At 38.7% G+C, this 20,120-nt stretch overlaps 1 protein-coding gene across 4 annotated transcripts in view; it reads left to right on the top strand.

Annotated features, from left to right (window-relative positions):
• AFAP1 (actin filament associated protein 1) overlaps window positions 1-20,120 on the top strand; it is a 120,741-nt gene extending 100,621 nt beyond the window's left edge. For 2 of the 4 annotated variants that reach the window (XM_065659889.1, XM_065659898.1), the window contains exons 10-17: window positions 403-614; window positions 2,331-2,476; window positions 5,963-6,080; window positions 9,197-9,311; window positions 10,862-11,026; window positions 11,632-11,822; window positions 12,540-12,701; window positions 16,531-20,120. In XM_065659889.1, the coding sequence (XP_065515961.1) occupies window positions 403-614; window positions 2,331-2,476; window positions 5,963-6,080; window positions 9,197-9,311; window positions 10,862-11,026; window positions 11,632-11,822; window positions 12,540-12,701; window positions 16,531-16,557 (1,136 nt within the window). In that variant the 3' untranslated portion in view covers window positions 16,558-20,120. Of the gene's footprint in view, window positions 1-402; window positions 615-2,330; window positions 2,477-5,962; window positions 6,081-7,623; window positions 7,882-9,196; window positions 9,312-10,861; window positions 11,027-11,631; window positions 11,823-12,539; window positions 12,702-13,774; window positions 13,820-16,530 lie in introns of all 4 variants that reach the window. The other 2 variants (XM_065659907.1, XM_065659916.1) reach the window with 2 other exon arrangements.

Genomic DNA, 20,120 nt, shown 5'->3' with positions numbered 1-20,120 from the left:
ATTACCCATGGAGAAAGTGGGTCTTCTGTGTGAGCACATCAGTTGTATATGTACCTTTTTATCACTCTCCCTCTCCCATTCTTACTAAAGTCTTAGGGATTGGCATGCTCCTGCTCATCCAGCTGCTGCTGGAACTAACACAGAACAGCCATTGGCACATGAGCAGGACCACATCTTTGTATGCTTTTTCCTAGATTATTGGCACAGTGAAAGCTTTCATTAGAAGAAGTGGTGCAGGGTCATTTACTCATCTTCCTAAAACCCATCTGGACTTTCTATTATAAAAGAAATAAGTAGTTTAAGTGCTAGCACTACACTGACAAGGAAGTTTTTTCTTTGTTTTGTTTTTTTGTTTTCAAAAAAAGTCAGGAATAAAATATCTCACATTTCATTTTATTGCAGGATATCTCAATGTGCTCTCAAATAACCGTTGGCGTGAGCGCTGGTGCAGAGTGAAAGATAATAAGCTCATTTTCCACAAGGACAGGACAGATCTGAAGACGCACATTGTTTCTATCCCTCTCCGTGGCTGTGAAGTCATCCTGGGGCTGGATTCGAAGCATCCTTTGACCTTCCGCCTGCTCCGAAATGGGCAGGAAGTTGCTGTGCTCGAGGTGTGGTGATTGCTAATGGCTATGACTTGTAGGAACACCCACAAACTGTATTAGAGAAGCACTTTCTTACAACTTGGTCATTAAAAAAAAAAAAAAAAAAGTATCTTTGGAATAATATTATTGCACAGTTGTATAATAAATACTGGAAAAAGAAGAGAAACATTAAGAGTTGTCAGCAAAGAGAGAGCTGAAATTTAATGCAGTTCAGAAATCTTCTCAGTAAAATGCTTTCCTCCACACTGACCTTCCCTTGACCTGCTACTAAAATATCCCTGCTCCTTGTCTAGGCACACTTTTACATCAGGGATATAATTACTTTGGGTAAATAGCTTAGCAAATAATTAAATAATGTGTCACTGTTGATGGGAACTCTAGAGCTATTAACTCTTGTTTGTCTGCTGCTTATGTGAACTGCTTTTGTTCAGTCTGTATCTGTATTGAGGTAATTCTGCAGTGAGAAATACAGTGTGCCAGCAATCTGGTGAGTCTCTTGATACACTGCATATATACACACTAGCACACTCTTTCCACTAAGAAGGTCATAAATCCATCTCTTAGGTGGGTCAGGATTTTTTGAGGGGCTTCAGTTATCATAGTTTGAAAGCTGAAATGAAAAGACGTGGGGAAGTTTAGGTTGGATATAAGGAAGAAGTCCTTTACTGTGAGGGTGGTGAGGCACTGGAATGGGTTGCCCAAAGAAGTTGTGAATCCTCCATCCCTGACGGGGTTCAAGGCCAGGTTGGACGAAGCCTTGGGTGGGATGGTTTAGTGTGAGGTATCCCTGTCCACGGCAGGGGGGTTGGAACTAGATGATCTTGAGGTCCTTTCCAACCCTAACTATTCTATGATACTATAATGAAGTTATAGATGGAGACAGCTTTTTGCTTTTAATGGTTGTATGGACACTTTGACAGTGTTGGGTTTCTGACTGCAGGTCACATCAAGCTTCAGACCTTGCAACTAGGCCTGTTATATGTGAGCAGTTCAGAGGAGTTGAAAAAAATAGAGAGCAGTTCAACTGTGAAAAGCAATGAAATATTTAAAAAGAACAGGAAATTTGGAAACTGCCCAGTTTCCTCTCCACCCCCTCTTTTTTCCATTATTTATCTTGCTAATGTTTAACTTTTGAATTGGTGACTTGAAGCAAAATATGAAAACTTTAAAATTATTTTAATAGTATTCATGTCTTTACTTGTGCCATTATGGAAATGAATTCTATCATCTAGACAAATTTAGTGGTATTTTTCAAAAACTACGTTAAACTCTCTTCCACTATTTTGTTCTTTCTGCCCGTCTCCTCGTTTCTACTTAGCACTATTTTCTTTTCAGAATTCATGCAAACTGAAGGCCTCCAGCCTAGCAGAGGAAAACAATTCTGTTATAGCTTTCAATTTTCTTAAGTCTAAAATAAACATGACTTGAATGTAAATCCGCTAGCCTTAAACAATTATTTCTCTTCTTTTTTGGAGATTGCCCACTTTGTATTGCATCATAACTGATGAGCACATAGCTTACTAAATATGCGCTCCTTCTAGCAAAGAAGATTTAACAAGAAATGCTGATGTTTTTAGGAGTTCAGCAGAGAGAAACCAGAGCCTCTTGTAAAATATGGTAGCAATTTGTCAGCAAAGAAAAGAAGAATGTGCCTTTTTGCAATAATCCTTAGCTCAGTGGCAGAGTAAAGACCTGACCTACGTTCTTACCCTCTCCTCACAGGCATCCTCCTCTGAAGACATGGGCAGATGGATAGGAATTTTGCTGGCGGAAACGGGGTCATCAACAGACCCTGGAGCTCTGCACTATGACTACATTGATGTGGAAATGACTGCAAGCGTCATTCAGGCTGCCAAACAAACCTTCTGGTGAGAAGCATTTCCAGTGCTCTAAGAATTTATATCTGCATGTTAACCCCAGTGCCAACACAGCTTATCAAAATCCACCTCCCCCATTGCCAGATATTGAACTTACGAAGTGTTTCAGCATCACATCATGTTAGATGTGTTTATGATTATGGTGTTGGCATCCTGTAAAAGTTCTGTAAAAGATACAGGCACTCCAACTTTACTCACATTTTTACTCCTTTTTGCAGTAAGTTTCCTCATCAGATGCTACATTTTAATCTTTTACTTTGCCTGAACTCTTAGAAGTATCCCTGGAAGGGAACAAATATGCTGAAATATGCAGCTACATAGTTCTTTTTTATCTATTGGCTGTATTTGCTGTACACATAGCCAACATATACAGGATATATGGGCCAATATATGCTGTACACTAAAAATGTACGACAAATTTGACTCTTGGAATGCCATATTCTCAGTGTTTCCTTTTCAAGTTCTTTATGATTAATTAAAAACTTCATCAAGCTCACCCCAGTCCAATTAAATTCTGGGTTTTGATTTTGGAGGTGGAAATTGGGAAGGTGTCTACAGCACAGCACAGAAACAGTTTAAATTGCAAATCAGTGCTGTGAATTCCCCATTACTGATTCCGTGCTCATAAAAGTATTGCACACTTAGCATGTATAGTGATTTACATGTTCAAATCAGGTTAGCATTAAAGCAGTCTTTGGTGGAAAAGACTGTCATTTTTCCATGGGTAAATGAGGTTGTTTAGAAACAGGAGTGAAGGAACAGTTAGGAGAGTTGGAATGCCCTCATACAGAAGTTCCCTTTGATTTCCCATGGTCAGAAAGTGGGTGGCCTGAGACGACAGCCTGCAAAGGTGTCACCCCTCACTGCAAATTGAGACCCCAAACACAAATTTGTCATGTGTGTGACTTAATACATTAGAGAATCACATTCCATAGGTGTTTTCCAAAAGAAGATGCTTCTGCTGTTGGCAAGGTATTAAAAGAGCTTTAAGGAGGGAAAATGTGCAGCTCCATTCATTCAGGACCTGGTTTGAATGACTTCTGGTAGAAATCAAAGTGACTTGGTGTTACCACAAGCCCAGTTTTGTGAAAAACAGATAATTTTGATAGAATCAAAATGCACTTAGCTTACAGACTCATGTGAATATTTGTTTTGAAGTTAGCAGGGCTCAAAAAGTTTATCCTGTGGTGACATGTATTTTCGCTTCAGTCAGCATCTAGCAATAACCACATTTAAGAAAGAAATAGAATGGAAACCTTTTCCCCTGAATACTGCATGGCTTTCCTTTCCTGAGCAAATGTGATATTAATTGGAGCCAAGTGAAAAAACATACGCAACTAGACCACATGTTAGAAAGGAATGTCAAACAACTTGCAAAATAGCAGAATTCCCCTATTAAGAATTAGTTAAAATTCATTGGGTGTCTTTAAAAGGCTGTAAGAGCTTGTTGATAAGCAACTGGAGTAGCTGCTGATTTTCAACTACTCCTAGAAAATGAGGAGAAATTACAATGGTACTGAAGCGTTGGTAAAATAGTATTGTTGCCCTTTATAGAATGAATATCAGTATTCCAAATTCACTGCAGTTACCATTAAAGCTTTGATTATCACACATTCACTTTGGATTATTGGTTATTTGTTTCCTGAGACTGATACTTTGCAAAACGATCAGCTCTTCATTAATAGTGCCATCAATTTTCTTCATCTAAATGGTTAGGTATCTAAGAAAGGCTGAAGGAAAAATGCTTCCAAGCAGGTTTTTTCTATTTCCTTTCCCCTCTAGCAGTTTCACAATACAATTAAATTGCACGAATGCATCTGTAAACAGGATTAATGAGTCTTAGTGAAATAATGCTTGTGAAGTGTTTGCAGATACTGAGATAAATATTAGTTTCCTTTGGTGGTGGAATTACTACAGATGTTATCAGATCTCGTAAATGGATAGCCCAGTGTTCAGACCTAGTTATTATGGATCACTCCTTTAAGCTACTTGAATAGAAAGAAGTACAATAGCAACCCCAAATGCATTCCTTCAGACTAACCAGAAACACTTGAGTAATGTTCTTCGTTAAGAGGAATGGTAAACAAGTGCAGCCATTTAATAATATCTAATGAAGTGTGAAATACGATAATGTTAAAAACATTATTTAATCATGGAATTTATCTTGGTGTTTTGTTTGGTTGTTTGAAGTAAGAAAAGCTTCTAATGGTCTAATGGTTGTTCCATCTCTGCACTGCCCTGAAAGGCTCACACTGAACTGGGCAGGTTTGTCCCTCCTGTGAGCCCGGGTCTCCTGCAGCTCAGGTGAGCTGCAGTTGGATGAGGTCTGTCTCCCTCTGAATGAGAAATTCAATAGACTAGCCAAAAGAAAGCAACTGTTGAAACCACTGCATTCTTGAGCTCCGGCCAGCGCTATGGAAGACCCTCTCTACTTTAGGAGTGCTTTATCATATTTTATGAATGTCAGCACAGGGTCTGAATAGTTCCATTGTTTGGGATGGAAAGCTTTGTTTTCCCATTGACGTACACCTGAAGCTGTAGGAATTATTTGGAATCTCACTCTATATCTCATTTAATTTCATCTGTTGCTACAAAGGAAAACTGACCCTTGGGGTTGTTATCGCTATTGGGCGTGATTCTGCGTTTTCTGCATTGTTTGATCTTGGAAAAGCCAAAGTAGTCTATGATATCTTGCATGTGTTCTGCAGAATTGCAGTAAAACAAGCTACAGGGTTGAGTTTTGGGGAGACAGGAGGGAAAAAAATAAAATAAAATATATAAAAGAAAATAAAACAAAAAAAAAAAAGCTTTTTTGAAGTTTCCAGAGGACTCAGATACACCATGTGAACCACAGCAAGAATGAGCATATAGTGTATTTGCATGAGCGATTACCCAGACAGAGTTGGGAAGCATAGTGCCATTATGCACATTCTATCCAGCCAAAAGTTTTGATCTGGAAAAGAAAAAATCCCAGATTTTAAGAAAGTAATTATTCAGCAAGTTTTTTAGAGATGCTAACTTAGAATTCCACTTTTTTTTTTTTTACTTTTTTTTTTTTCTGGATTTGATTCTTGTTTCTCCCAGTTTCTAAGTTCACATCCCCCGAGCATGCATGCACCCAGAAACACCTGCTTCTTCCCAGTGCAGACAACAAGGGAACTTTTATGGGACACTGGCAAACTGGTTTATAACAGCAGGTTCCCATGTAAACATGCCACTGAGCAGTTACAGCTGTTGCCCTCTTGGCTTTCACACAGTTGTATCCCCACTGTAAGAATGGAGTAGAGGAACATATGTTGTAATACTGGCTGCTATCAGTGACATGTGAGTAGCAAAAGAAGGAAAACTATGCTGCAGAAAGTGAGAAAATATGTGCTTCCAGGCTACATAATCAGATACAAGGAATATACCACTGAATCATCATTTAGAACTAGGTTTAAGTGCTGGGGTTTATTGTATTTTCTTTTCTGTTTTCAGTTTCATGAACAGAAGGGTTATATCTACAAATCCGTATCGGGGAAGCACTGCCAATGGCTACGCCTGTCCGAGTGGAATGGCACTTCATTATGATGATGTTCCCTGCATAAATGGATCGGTAAGAATTGAATTTGCACAGAACAAATGGTTTGCATGTGTTGAGCGCATGGACATCTGAAAATTATATTATCTAAAAAGCCCCACTGGGCAGTTTCCAAATGAATTCCCATTTTTTTGATTTGGGGCTGCAAACTTCTCACACCTACAGAGTATGAGGGGTGTGGGACATCTTGTTTACATTAACCTGCACGTGAGCCAACGTGAGAAAGCAGTTGCCTGTAGACAATTTGTTGCCAAGTCCTTGAATATAATACTCACTTGAGGGGGTATTTTTTAGATCACACTGGACCTGGCAAAGTGAAGGACTTAGTTACACAAGGCATATTTTGGTGTCAGTTGAACAAAACCCAAATACTTTTCAGTCCCTGGGCCTGCATTCCTCATGGCAGCAGGTACTGCCCACCCCAAAGGAAGATCACAGTGGTCACTTCGATCTTCATAAACTGATCGTAGGCAGATGTGTAATAGGGTTTAACACATAGTGGATGTTAACCCATGGCAATATATGGTACTCAGGAAGATTTACAGGGGAGCTACAACCTGTGTCAGCTCTTGATTTGAGCTGCTTAATAAAGGCCTCCACTAAGGCTAGACTAAAGAGAAATTCAGAGTTTTAAAGTGTGAAGTGGACTGCAAGTTCAGTCCTCTGACTTAGTAATCTCAGAAAGATGGTACAAAGCCCCTCTTGGGAATAACACACAACCACATGTGTGGTGAGTAAGTCTGTATGTGTAGTGCTTTGATGTGTGGATGTGCTCATGCCTTTGTATGAGTAGTGTACTGCCACAGCCAGGATGGATTAAGGAAGGATATTTGGCAACTGAATTGGTTTCTTTTAAGATTAATTTAATGAATGACTGAGTTGAGCTTTCCATCTTTCTGAAAAGAAAAAAAAAAAGAAGAAGGATTGGCCTGTAGGTATTTTTGCTGGTTAGCTCAGAATAATAATTCTCCAGCAAATAAAATGTAATGCTAGTGTACCAACAGCTGGTATTCACTAGAAAGACATATAGTCTAAAGAAAGAGGAAAAAACACCAGTAAAACCCTCTTGGTTTCTGCTAACTGTTAGGCCATATTACTTTTAACAACTCATGTACCAGATGTAATCCCACAGATTCATCTGTGTAGACTGTGAGTATCCCTCTGTTAACACAGCTTATGCCTTCTCAGTGCTAGAGCTAACAGCTGAAGGTGCAGCAAATAACTCGGAGAATCAGAGAATGGTTAGGGTTGAAAAGAACGTTAAGACCATCTAGTTCCAACCCACCTACCCAAAGGGTGATAGGATAGTACCAGTTTGCTCATACTATGGAAAATGCACAGGACTGAGACTATGAGCTATGATGTAATGCAACGCTTCCTTTCCACACTGTGTCCTCCTCTCCTTTCTAAATAGTTTGACTCAAGTGTAAGCAATGAGCATATGCTTGCTAAGCACCAAGCACTTGCTATGGTCAAAGGAATTACTAATGTTTCAATTTCACTTAGGAAGTTCTGCATGGTGTATTGTTTACTAACTGCCAAAGTGTGTGTGTTGCAGTGGGAACCAGAAGATGGCTTTCATTCTCGTAGCAGGAACATTGGAGAAGAAATGCTTTATGATAACGCAGGCCTGTACGATAACTTGCCGTCTCCAAAAATCTTTGCACGCTATCCGCCAGCTGACAGAAAACCCAATAGGTTGTCATCTACTGACAAACTCTCCTCTAACCATTACAAATACCCTGTCTTATCCAATCTGTCTTCTGCTCAGTCTGTCACTAATACCTCTGCTGTGGGGAGGGGATCTGGCTCACAGGTACTGTACTATTTAATACTTCACAAAGCATATTTTATTTTTTGGCTGTTCTGTTTATCTGGTTGTCATCTTAAGAGCCCTGGGCTATTTTTGTCCCTTAGTGCTAAAGACAAAACTGAAGCACTTGGAGTTTAGGCATGAGCACGACTGCAAATGCAGCTTAAGTTTGCTAAGTTGTAAAATCTGTTGTGGAAATATCAGTGCCTGGGAAAGGCTTTCCTCACAAGTTCTTGATGATTTGCAGATTGTGGATAATAACAAAAAAATAGATGTGACCTTCTAATCCCAGCCTGAATGCATCTCTAGCCGCCTTCTGTTGCCTTAGGGAGTCATGAGAAAAAGAAAAGTGAAGTATGACCTAGCTGTGACAGCAAATTTGCCTTTCTAGAATTTTACTGATCTGTATATTGTAAATACTATGTTATATATATAGTGAATATACATATGTATCATTTCATATATTATAGATATATGCATTAAATAATATTGTATGTAGTGTGTATATAACATATTTAAATTACTGCCTGTTATTTTCTGCCCATAAAAAAAACCTAAGCCTATGTCTATGCTGCTTTCTGAGGGTGGACACAGAAAGTGTGGCTCTTCCCAAGGTTCAGTTCATTCCAGGGGAGTCCTCTAAATGGACTCCCCTTTGGCATGAAATGTGCTGTTTCTAGTAATCTTTAGAGCTTGTCTGACCATTGTGTGAGAGATTTTTTAAGTAAGAAAAACTTGAAATTAGTAGGTAGAGGTTGTATAAGAGGAAATTGATGTGTTAACTCCTAACATTTAAAAATGTGTAATAATTATATGGTTTAAAAAAAACCCAAACATGTAGCACAAGTATGGTGAGGTCATAGAGTACATAAGAAATAATGTTGAATTTTTGTGTGGCAAACCCGTTGTGTTTTTTCTATATGAAAGTAACTCTAACAAGCTTGTGTTTCAGGAAGCTTTACTATATAAAATTATTCAAAGGTACAGCTTTTCTGCCTCACAATGGCTTTCTTAACACAGTAAATGTAAGAGTTTTAGATAACTTGTAGACTGAGATGCCACCAGTGATGGGGAGTTCGTCCCCTGGTTTTCCTGTGATTGCTGCATGTGTGGTTCCCACTGAGCAGGCAGCTTACAGAGACTACATCTCTGGAGGAAGCACCATCTCCAGCTCAATCAGTGCTCTCTATTAGTGCTCTCTATTATAGCTCTCTGAGCAGGTGTCTTTTTGTCAAGCTTTGCCCTTGATGCAAGGGTGATTGTAATGCCAGTGGCACAGGAATAGCTGGAGCCCATTTGTAATTTTGTTTTCAAACAGTTTAAAGGCAAGAAGCCTCCTGCGACTGCTAATGGCATCACCGGAAAAGGGAGAACTTTAAATAGCCAGCCAAAGAAATCTGAATCGGTGTCATGTGTGAAACGCACTGCATCCAGTAAGTATCATTCCTCACTGCTGCCTCACTTGTGAGTGTGGTCATGAGGATACCCAAAATAGCTGTCGTCTTAGCAAACAAGATAAAGAACCACTGTGGTTCTTCTGTGGCTGAGAGGCTGAGCAGAAGCTACCCACTAAGACTTTGAAAGGAGATATTGTGTTCATTGATGACTCATTACTACTCCATCCATGCCCCAAGATAAAAGGCTGTCATGTCAAGAATGATAAATATGAAATGTGGACCCATGGCTGCAAAGTCATGAGGGCAGCAAGAAAACAAAAAAGGGTAATGATTTTTTATCCTTCAAAATATCCTTTAAAATGAACGATTCTTCATTTGGGGGAAAGAGTCAGCTAACAGTTGGATGAGGAGGATGAGGATCTGGCAGAGACATGAGAACATTATGTTGCTCAAAAGTAGACTTACTCCTATCACTTATGAAAAAGAAAACAGTATAACACAGTACAACAAAATAACAAAGACAACCACACAGCCCAAAAGCATTCTTGCGGTGAGGAGATTACAGTTGATGAGTGGCATGTTCAGAAAGAGGGTTCTTCTGGGTAGGTTGATTGCTTCTAGGACATTCCCAACAGGGATTGCTTTGTGTAAAGAAGACAAGGCCAAAAATGTGCTGTAATTGTATTTTTTAAATATGGAGTCAAAAGCATAGCTTCTTCTAGAGAAGGGATGAATGTGGTTTTTTAATCCCGTTATGAATTTTTAAGAATTCATGGATTTAATGGCAACAAGAGAAACTTGGGTTAAGCTTTAGGAAAAAAAGTATGTGTCTTTCTAACCATGCAGGTCAATTGGTACTGGAAAAGATAGTTGTGGGAGTAAAGGCATCTCGGTTACCAAAGACCAACTAAAGCTACTTATCAGGAATGGTCTAGTGTCCTTGAGTTTGCCTTTAGATATGCAGACAGACAAAGTGATCTGTTAGCTGACCTATTTTCTTTGAGTCTGCAACTGGAGCAGAGGTATAGAGGGGCTGTGATATAAGCTAGACTACAAATACATGTGAGCCATGAAATGAAAGCATTTATATGGCAAATTACAAAAAGAAAAAGAAAACTCTCAAGTATCAAAAAGTGAGAACATGTTTATATTGTTTTATGTCTGGTGAAAAAAGACGTGCTTTAAGCACTTGAAGTAGGAATGGAAACCAGGCAAAAGGACAAATGTGTGTGTTTCCTCTGACCCCTTCCAATTAAAAATCAAGGGTTCAGAGCTAAGGAGGAGCCTCCTTTCCTTCCTTTGAACTACAGACAAAGGCAAGGCCAATTTTGAAAACCAAGGTACAGTAAAGTAATTGGTATTTATCATCTCACCCACGTAAAAGAGAAAACACTATCCTTTATCATTTCTGTAGCTATGCTGAAGAACTCAGCTGGAATCACGGCCCTTGAGAAAAATCCAGTGGAAGAGGGATGGCAAACTGGCCTCTCAAGCCATGACGTGCTTTGTGTGGTGTTCAGTCTTGGAATAGTTTAGAGGTTTTCTGTTAATTTGGACTATAAATAACTACAATCTAATGCATACAGATGCGGAGCAGTACAAATATGGCAAGAATCGTGTGGAGGCAGATGCAAAGAGGTTACAAAGCAAAGAGGAGGAGCTGCTAAAGAAGAAAGAGGCACTCCGGAATAGGCTGGCCCAGCTCCGAAAAGAAAGAAAAGATCTACGTGCTGCCATTGAAGTCAATGCTGGTATGAGGTTCTATTCTGTGCTCGACTCTGCCCTAGATAGGCTTAATTATCCAAACAGCTCTGCACTGTGTGCTGAAGATAAGCCACTACAGGAGGTTTGGTTTTGATGTTAAACAATACTGTGTGATGTCTATATTTGCTTTCTAAATATAATGTAAATATTGCATAAATACATAATGTGTATGTATGTATTTATACAGTGTATCTATAGATTTACATACTTATATACATATTTTTATATATGTGTGTATATATGTACATACGCACTTATGAAATTACACTGATGTGGATTTCAGACAAGCAGAACATGGGAATAATTTTATTGTGACTGGCTAACTATATTGTCATGACATGGAAAAATAACAGAAAAAATACTGATTTGAAACGAGACTAGAAATCTAGCTAAGGCACCTGAAGGAAAGTATCTTATTTCAGTTGTTAAATGTTTTACATGAAAAAAAAAAGTGGTTTTTACAAAGTATGTAACTTTTTTGTGATGTCTCTGACATTTAGGGACCTTGTTCCTTATGTTTTTAAAGAAAATAATTTCTGCAATTGTCAATTTAAGCTTCTAATTGAAATAATAACATCTCTGTGGGTGACAGGCAGGAAGACCCAAGTGATTCTTGAAGACAAGTTGAAGAAGTTGGAAGAGGAGTGTAAACAGAAGGAGGCTGAACGTGTAAACCTGGAGCTAGAACTGACCGAGGTGAAGGAGAGCCTTAAGAAAGCCTTGGCTGGTGGCATCACACTGGGCTTGGCTATCGAGCCCAAATCAGGAACATCAAGCCCACAGGTATGCAAAGGCATTAAAAGCTCAAATCCTAGTACCATGTTCTGGGAGTACTCTCTGTTCTCAGTTCCATGAAATGAGTGGGACCTGAGTGTTCTCGAAAGGTTTATTAAGCCCAGGAAATAAGAGCAGAACTAACTAAATGCCTTATTTGCGTTCTTTACCTAAATCTGGTGTACTTTCTACAGCAGGAGGAAGCAGATAGATATGGGAATCATAGGCAGTGTGTGTTAGCATAACATGCAAAAGCTGACACCTCATTGTCCTCAGTGATTGTAAAAGTGCATGAACTGAGATTTTGCTCCAGTCCAGCAAGATTTAAATGTACCAAGTCATTGTGCAGTGATGGAGACTACTTGTGCTGTTAATCATTGTCACCCTTTGCAAGGGCTGCATCTCACATGTTCATAATGGATCATGGCAGTCCTGGCTTATGCTATAGATCTGTGTCAGATGCAGCCATCAGAAGGATCAGAGAGGAATGTGTCCATTCCTTCAGATAACCCAATGTTGTTTGATCACAGAAAACAAATTTTGATTTTCATCACAAAATATACACTTTGTTTTGTTTTCTTTGTACTAATGTCTTTTTCATCTATCCATCTTTATTATGAATATGGTCTCCTTTAAAAACATCCTACAGTTCTAAGTGTAGATTGAAAATATTGCCCATGTGACTACTTGAAGGAAACTCATTGTAGGCTTTCCACTCTTCATTAGTCTCCAATTTTCAAGCACCGAACTTTGGAAAACTCCCCAATCTCCAGTTGTGATACCAGTGATACTGAATGCTCAATACCTGTGAACAGCGCAGCAGCTCTAAAGCGACCTCCCTCCTCAAATAATTCTCCATGTCGAGGCCATGTCCTTCGAAAAGCAAAGGTGAGAACACTTATGTTTAATTTTCTCTTTTTGTTCTTTTTCTTACTCCTTTAGAAAAATTTATTTGCTTATGGGGAAAAGGAGAGAGGGCAGCTAAATATAGTAGATAATTTAAAAACATTATCTCAAATGATTTGGTTTTCTGGCACATCCTAATGTCTCTATTTCCTCTCCCCTCAGCCTATTTAACCTCTCTACATTGCCCAGGCCATAAATTACTTCTCCTGCTATGCCTTATGTGAGACCTTCCTCCATCCTTTTCATGGGCATCACCTGTTTTTTCTGCCAGTTAGCCAGGTTCATTTAAATTCAACCAAGAACAGTCACACTCAACATAATAGGTTTCAGTTCTATTTAACTTGGAAGTTAGCTGCTTGATTTTCAAACCCGAAGAAGGATTCATGTGCTCTAAAGCTTATTCAAATTATAACCTAATTTGTCTCATAAAGATACCATCTCTAATGGTACACTTTGTCTTACATTTCCATGTTAGCACAGGGAATGTGGTCTAGCAGAGCACAATTCTTTCTTACAAAATGAATGTGTATTTGTGCTACCCACTGGACAGGCACATTAAAGCCAACCATTTAATCTGTACAGTGGGAGAAACCAAGGCACTATAAAAACCTAAACATTTTTGGTGTAAAGAATACTTTCCAGCTGTAGTACATTTTTTATGCTCAGTATATACAATACAGGAAAAACCCTGCTGTGCTGTTTGATATTGCTGTGCTTTGGATAGCGTGATAGTTTGGTCAAGCTCTTTTGTAGAGGAATCTTGGGTATAAGATTAGGCTAATTAAAAAGGATATGGAGCTACTAAGCATAATTCCCATCCTGGGAAAAACAACTCAAAGTATCCAATTTAGCTTTAACAGCTTTTTCCTAAAACCTCATGCACTAAATATTGAGTGAAATTTTGCTGAATTAGATAGTGCAGCACAGGCTGCAAGGAGCTGCAGCCAAAGTCTGCCATCAGGTATGCATCTGCAGCACACCCCACTACTAGGGGGGAGGTAACTGTACATGTGCGAGGGTGGAATTTGGCTCTCAATTCTTTTGGCCTTTTGCAGTTACGAGTGAGCCAGGCTTTATAGATGTGGCTAAGGGCGTCACACGTGAGTATCCCAGAGCAGAACTTGGCTCTCCACGCTTGGATGTCAGTGCAATATGTGGGAGTGAAACAGATTTCATGTCTGTGCTTGCGCTTGCATCTTCAGCAACTGGCAAATCTCCCAGTGTTATGAGGGAGTTGTATAAGCATTCAAAATGTCAGATTTTACTTTTTTTCTGCCTAGTATGGATTTGAATGCACTGAGTGCCTCCCTTCTTGCTCTTTCCTTGCACGAAGGTGCTGAGTCTGTCACCAGCCAGCCTCGTGTTCGCAGCCACCCTCACATCACCACCGTGCTAATGAGCCCACAGCACTGCACTGCTCTTCTGCTAGGGTAGAAGCACCTGAGACAGTGGGTTAGGGAGCTGCTCCATCAAAATCTCTCTCCTCAATGATGCACTGACATAAGAAGGAAATAGAGAAGCAAGTGGACACATTTAGAACGTACATATGCTGTACATATACATATATATGCATACTTTTTTTATAACTTTTCTATTTGTAACTTGTGCTTTTATTTTTTTTTTTAGAAAGTAATAATACATTTTTAAGAAGTCAGAAAGCATTTTAATTGCAATTTTGTTAATCTCTACTTGGCTGGAAATGGAGACTGTATTAAAATATGGAAAGCTGTATTAGGCATTAGCATTCCTAGAGAAGTAAACTGGTCCAAATATCCTTGCTATACAAGAAAAACAATTATTTAAACATTTCACATTTCAAATGAATTACTAAGCCAAAATTGTTATGTGCAGGAAGGAAACGTCAATGATTATTTCTGATTTGTTTTCAAAACTGGTGGACTGGTGAATGTCAGCAGCTTATATTTTGTTTATGTTAAGGGACTGGAAAAGAAAAGGAGCTCTCCCAGTTTCCCAGCTTCCAGTCAGGCTTTCAGTGTTGACTTAAACATTCTTTTACTGGCATGAGCCTGCTGGAGAAATGGAAACAAAGGAAAATATCCTTCTGCACCTGCAAAAGAAGCTACTGCTTTCAGGTCTTATTTAACGCTTAAGAAAATTCTCCTCCCAATTGCTTAGCCAAGTACTTCCTTTATAGCTTTGGTAGTGTGTACATAGGGAATATACATTAATAGCCTTTTTAAAGAAGTCTAGTTTTTACCAATACTTTACTGTTTTAAGGTTAGCTTTACCATAATTTGAATTGTAAAATGGCATATGTTAAATATATTGTATTTTAATAAAAGCACTATTTAAATGAAGAAATAAAACGCCCAAAGCCACAAGACAAAAAATTAAATAAATTATTAACTACCAGCTTAAACCCAAGGTATTTTATTCTTCTATTGCTAAAGCAGCCACCAACTGTGACCTTTACTGCTGCTTTACAATGGTTGACGAGGTGTCATGGTTATGCAGCTGTTGAGCCAAACTAATGCTGTTACTGCTTTCAACAGGCGAAACAGATATTTACATGCATAAGTAATGGTTTTCAGTCAGAGCTCTTAAATGTTATGGAATGAGTGTTAAATTCTGGAATTCAGGTTGGAGCCAAGTCAGCAGGCTGCCTGCAGAGTAGCTGGGTGGGAATCTGTAGACCCCAGTGCCTGGCTAGGAGCAGCTGGGTGGTTGGTCCATGGGGATTACTTTAGCTGAAGGCCAATTCTGTTGTATCTTCATTAGTTCCTGATGGCTGTAAGTGTGTGATCCAGGGAATAGGTGCAGTACAGATGTCCTAAGCTGAGCTCATCCTGCTTCAGCTCCAAAATACTGTTAGGAAATACTTCAGGTATCACTCAAGTTTGATTTAACTGGGTGCTTAGCTATAGTGATCCCATAAACTTTGCTTGTGAAGCAGAAGAAATGGCAATAAATGGACAAGCCATGGGCAAAAGCATTATAGATTACGTGCTTTGCTGTGGATGGTAGGTGTCATTGTCCTCAGCTAGCATGTGGGGAAACTGAGGCACAGAAATGCAAAGTGATTTCTTTAACTTGACAAGCAATACCTCAACTTAGATTATGTATATAGGAAACAAATGCAATGTAAACTAACTTGTTTTTTTTTTACCCTGCCTGTAAGTCTGTCTGCCTCAGTAAGTTGTCCTTTTTAGGCACAGAAATGTATGTCTGCCACGAGTTTAATAATAAAAAATTGAAAAGTAGTAAAGCAATCACTTGTTGTCAGCTGTGACAGATACCATAGAACTATAGAATGGTTTAGGTTGGAAGGGACCTTAAGATCATCCAGTTCCAACTCCCCTGCCATAGGCAGGGACACCTCACACCAGACCATGTTGCCCAAGGCTCTGTTCAACCTGGCTTTGAACACTGCCAGGGATGGAGCATTAACCACTAAATCAAGTGCTTCCTGCTGTCTCATGAAAGTAAGTTAGAAAGTCCTAGATGCAAAATCAGCCTCTCCCTTATCCAGCTCCAGCTGAGTACTTCACACCAGTGGCGGTGTGTGAATTTGCTCCATAAGCACCCTTTGAACAAAACAAACACAGCTTATTTGCACTGCACTAGTTGCTGAATATAGCTGCAGAGGGGCGGAAGCTGCGCACAGACACTATCAGGACATACTTGTTAGCATTCCCTAACTAATTTGTGGGCAGAAGGCTGGGTCCAGCAAAATTAATGGAAAAACTGTTACTGACCTCAGCCGGCTTCGGCTTAGCAGATCTGATGACATCAGTAAAATATCCTGACTTCTCTAACATTTTCCATATCTTTTTCTTCCCCCTCTTTCCAGGAATGGGAGATGAAAAACGGAACATAAACATAGCAAAACCACTCACTTCCCGTAAAGGCCTTACCCATTATGGACCAAGACATAGGCTGCAAAAGACTCATCTGAAAGGCCGTATCAAGCGATACAACATAAGAGGTTTTATAATTTTGTTAAGTTGATGGTAGCTTGGCGCTAATTTGCCTGTATTTCCTCTACTGTATTGCTGTGTAACTATGTGTGCCCTTTTTATTAGCTGTAACTCTTTTTCCAATGTCACTGGTAAAGAAAAAATGAAAACCAAAAGAACCAAACCAACCACAGTAATTTAAAAGGAGCATAAAGTCACACTTGAAAGTTCTCTTTTCTAAAACAGCACTGACTGCCGATGTTAACTGAACACCACTGAAGACGAGTGCATTAAGATTGATGTGAAATCATAACTCTCATAGGTTAAAACTGACTTTTGAGGTATGCCACAGAGGTGGCTGAGCAAAGTGTTGCTCATTTGCAGTCTCTTTGCAGTTAGCTGTTTTTGTGGCAGAAGAAAACTAAAGACTGTGTTCACAGAAATGGCATGGCTTGCTTGGTCAGGAAGACAGGAGCTCTTCAGTGCAACTGTCCTCTACGCTGGTGCAAGACCATGGGATGACACGACTCAGCTGTGAATAATTTCATGGATACTTTTTAGACAGATGCTTTTGTCATAGGGAGATAAAAAGCTGCCAATCTTTGGAAAAAAAAAAAAAACATGCATTTTAGTACATTCTCTTTATTAGTATTCTGAAGTACCAGTCATTTTCAAAGGTCATGTTGTTGAACTATGACTTGTTCCTGATTTTTTTATAAGGCAAACAGGTATTTTTAGATACTGCTTCTTTTCTATACTTTTTGAAAAAGAGAAAGTGTAATTGTAATTGAGATTAATCCTCAACAGATAACAGCAATTCAGAATAGCTTATGCAGTCAGTCTTGTTTTGTTTTTTTATAATATAGTATTGTTAAACTTGAGTTATAGAACACTGCTGTACTTAGTTTCCATCACTTTTTCAGACCTCAGCTATTATTTTTGAGGAAAATGGACTGAAAAGATGGTAATTTCCAGACTCTTTTATACATGATTTCAGAAATAATTGGGGATTTTTCTCAGATGGGTGTTCACTTCTGTTTACTAGGAAACAGTGTCTTGTGGTTTAGTCTGTAAAATGATAAAAATCTGTTCTTCTTTGTCTCCATCCATGTCACTCCTGAGAACTTAAATGCAGTAAATTGCCAACTAAAGTCCTTCAAAATCTCAAGATTGGCTTTAAAAATCAGGAGAGAGAGAGGGAAAAACACATATAATGAGTTGGGTTCTTTTAATTTTTCCCCTGTGGGTTTTTTTTAAGCCTTTGGAGAGCCTTTAATCACATTCTCAAGATTTTTCCCTCCTCGACTTTGAGGACTAGAAAATGACTTTAATTTAAAAAATTAAAATACTACTCATATGTTTGAGATAATCACAGCTGTTTGGGCTGGAGTCTTGATCATTAATTAAGACTTATAATTAAAACAACAGAAGTTGGCAAGACAGTAGTTATCAAGGGTCCATGGCCCAGCCTACAGTTTGTCTCTACCTTGAAGAATAGGTGTGTGTAACTCCTGAAGGGTACACTGAGAATCCCAGCTGAGCTGGATGCCAGAGGACTTCCCACAGGAGCTGATGGCATTTGAAAGCAAAGAGCTATCAGAAAGACCTGATAGCTGCTAGAATGCAGGGCTGTGTGCTGGTCCCAAATGCAATTAGTGCCAGGGATCCATTGACCTTAGCAGAATAGAAATGGATTCCAATATGAGAAAAGACATTTTGCCTCTTGGGACTATGTTTTGTACCAAGTGTCACAGGAATGCAGATACACTAGGGAAGCAAAAGTGTCAGTGTGGTTTTCACTGAAAACGGGATCTTTTTATATATTATTTTAGGTCATCTGCTTACTTACTAACTCTATAAGTAAAGGGCACATTCTGTGCTGTATGACTATGGACTAAAGAGTATCAAGTTCCCATAAATATTAGCAGAAACAAATTTGAAGCAAAAGTAAGTTCATTTAGGCTTTTTATTTCAAATTAAGTTATTTATTTGTATATTTCAATAAATATTTAATTTATATCTGTACATATTTATGATGCAAATTAGGCTTCTAGTCAATGTTTGCAATGATGTAACAGTTGCCATTAAGAAGTGGTCCAGCATCAAGTAATGCAGAGTAGTCAAAAGCCAAATCACTCATCTTCTCTACTCACTATTGTTTATCTATCTTTCACCCTCTATATCCCATTGAAAGAAAAAATCCTTGGCAAGAATAGGTTTAATCCATGCCTGAGATAGAAATGTGCAAACAAAAATTATGGCGTGGTGGGCCATGCTCACAACCCCAGCCCTGGTGCCGGAGCCTTCTGCTCTACCATAGATGCTGATTGCTCTCATCACCTACAGTGCCCTTCGCACCCATACCACCCACTGCAGCAGGCAAAATTAAGCATCTTCTGCCCTTCCTTGAGCAAAGGCTCCACAAAGTCACCATGGCCCCTGACCTGGCATGTACTGTAATTGTATGTCTCTAATGTGTAAGTGCACTGGTACCATCGCAATTTGCATTAGTGACATGTCTATGTAACTGCCAAAGATTTCAGAGGAAAACAAAAAACCTCGGGAAATAATAACCTCTCTATAGACCACATTTGGTGCTGTGAAATGTACTCTGTTTTCTTGAAGAGCACTGTTGCTGCACAATTTTTTTATAGAAAGCAACAAAGTTTGTATTTTCACCAGTTTTAGATTTCACGATCGCCAGGCAAAGTCATCAATAGAGCAGCATGACTTTTGTTTTAAAGGAAAACTCTTGTATTTTAAACCATTTCTATGTCGTTTAAGGAAATGTTACACTTGTGCTTCCTCAACAAACTCCTGTTAACTGTACCAGGTGCTTTTTTTAAATTGTTTGGGTTTTTATTATGGGTGATGCTTTTTTTAAAGAAAACAAATGATAATGTTGGGGGGGTCAAATATGTTTTGGTTTTATTGAGATGATTGTGGCAATTTGATTTTTCAAATGAAGAATACTTTAGGATCGAGTTTTGTTTAAAAAGACACTTTTGAATTAATTGGCCCAGGCTGTATGTTGTAAGATAATGTTCTCATATTAAGAATGTAATTATTTCCTTATTGTATTTTTTAAAAAACAAAATCATATTTAAAAAAGAAAAAAAATCTCTGTGACAAAAAAAGCATGAAAGAAACATGAAAAAAGTTTTTGTTTTATTTTTGTTATTGGATATGTTGGCAGTGCCCATTATAATTGACTGTAAATATAGTCTTTCTACTGTATTTCTCAATGTATTTAAGTTTTTTTGGCACACATTCATGGAAACTTCTGTTTAAAAACAAAAAAGAAAAAAAAACCCTCCAAAATAGACCCGCCTTCAATGTGTGTCTTAGTAGCTTCAACTAACTTTATGTCTTTCTAGTTTATCCTCCAGAAAGTCTCGCAGAGTGTGAAAAAAGACTGGCGCCTGATTGACAGGCGCGACAGATCCAAGACCATTATTAATAAAGTTACCTGTCAAAAAAAGAA

This window comes from Lathamus discolor, chromosome 1, assembly GCF_037157495.1.
Source record: "Lathamus discolor isolate bLatDis1 chromosome 1, bLatDis1.hap1, whole genome shotgun sequence".
Classification (NCBI taxonomy): Eukaryota; Metazoa; Chordata; class Aves; order Psittaciformes; family Psittacidae; genus Lathamus; species Lathamus discolor.
This window is presented reverse-complemented; position numbering and strand designations above follow the sequence as displayed.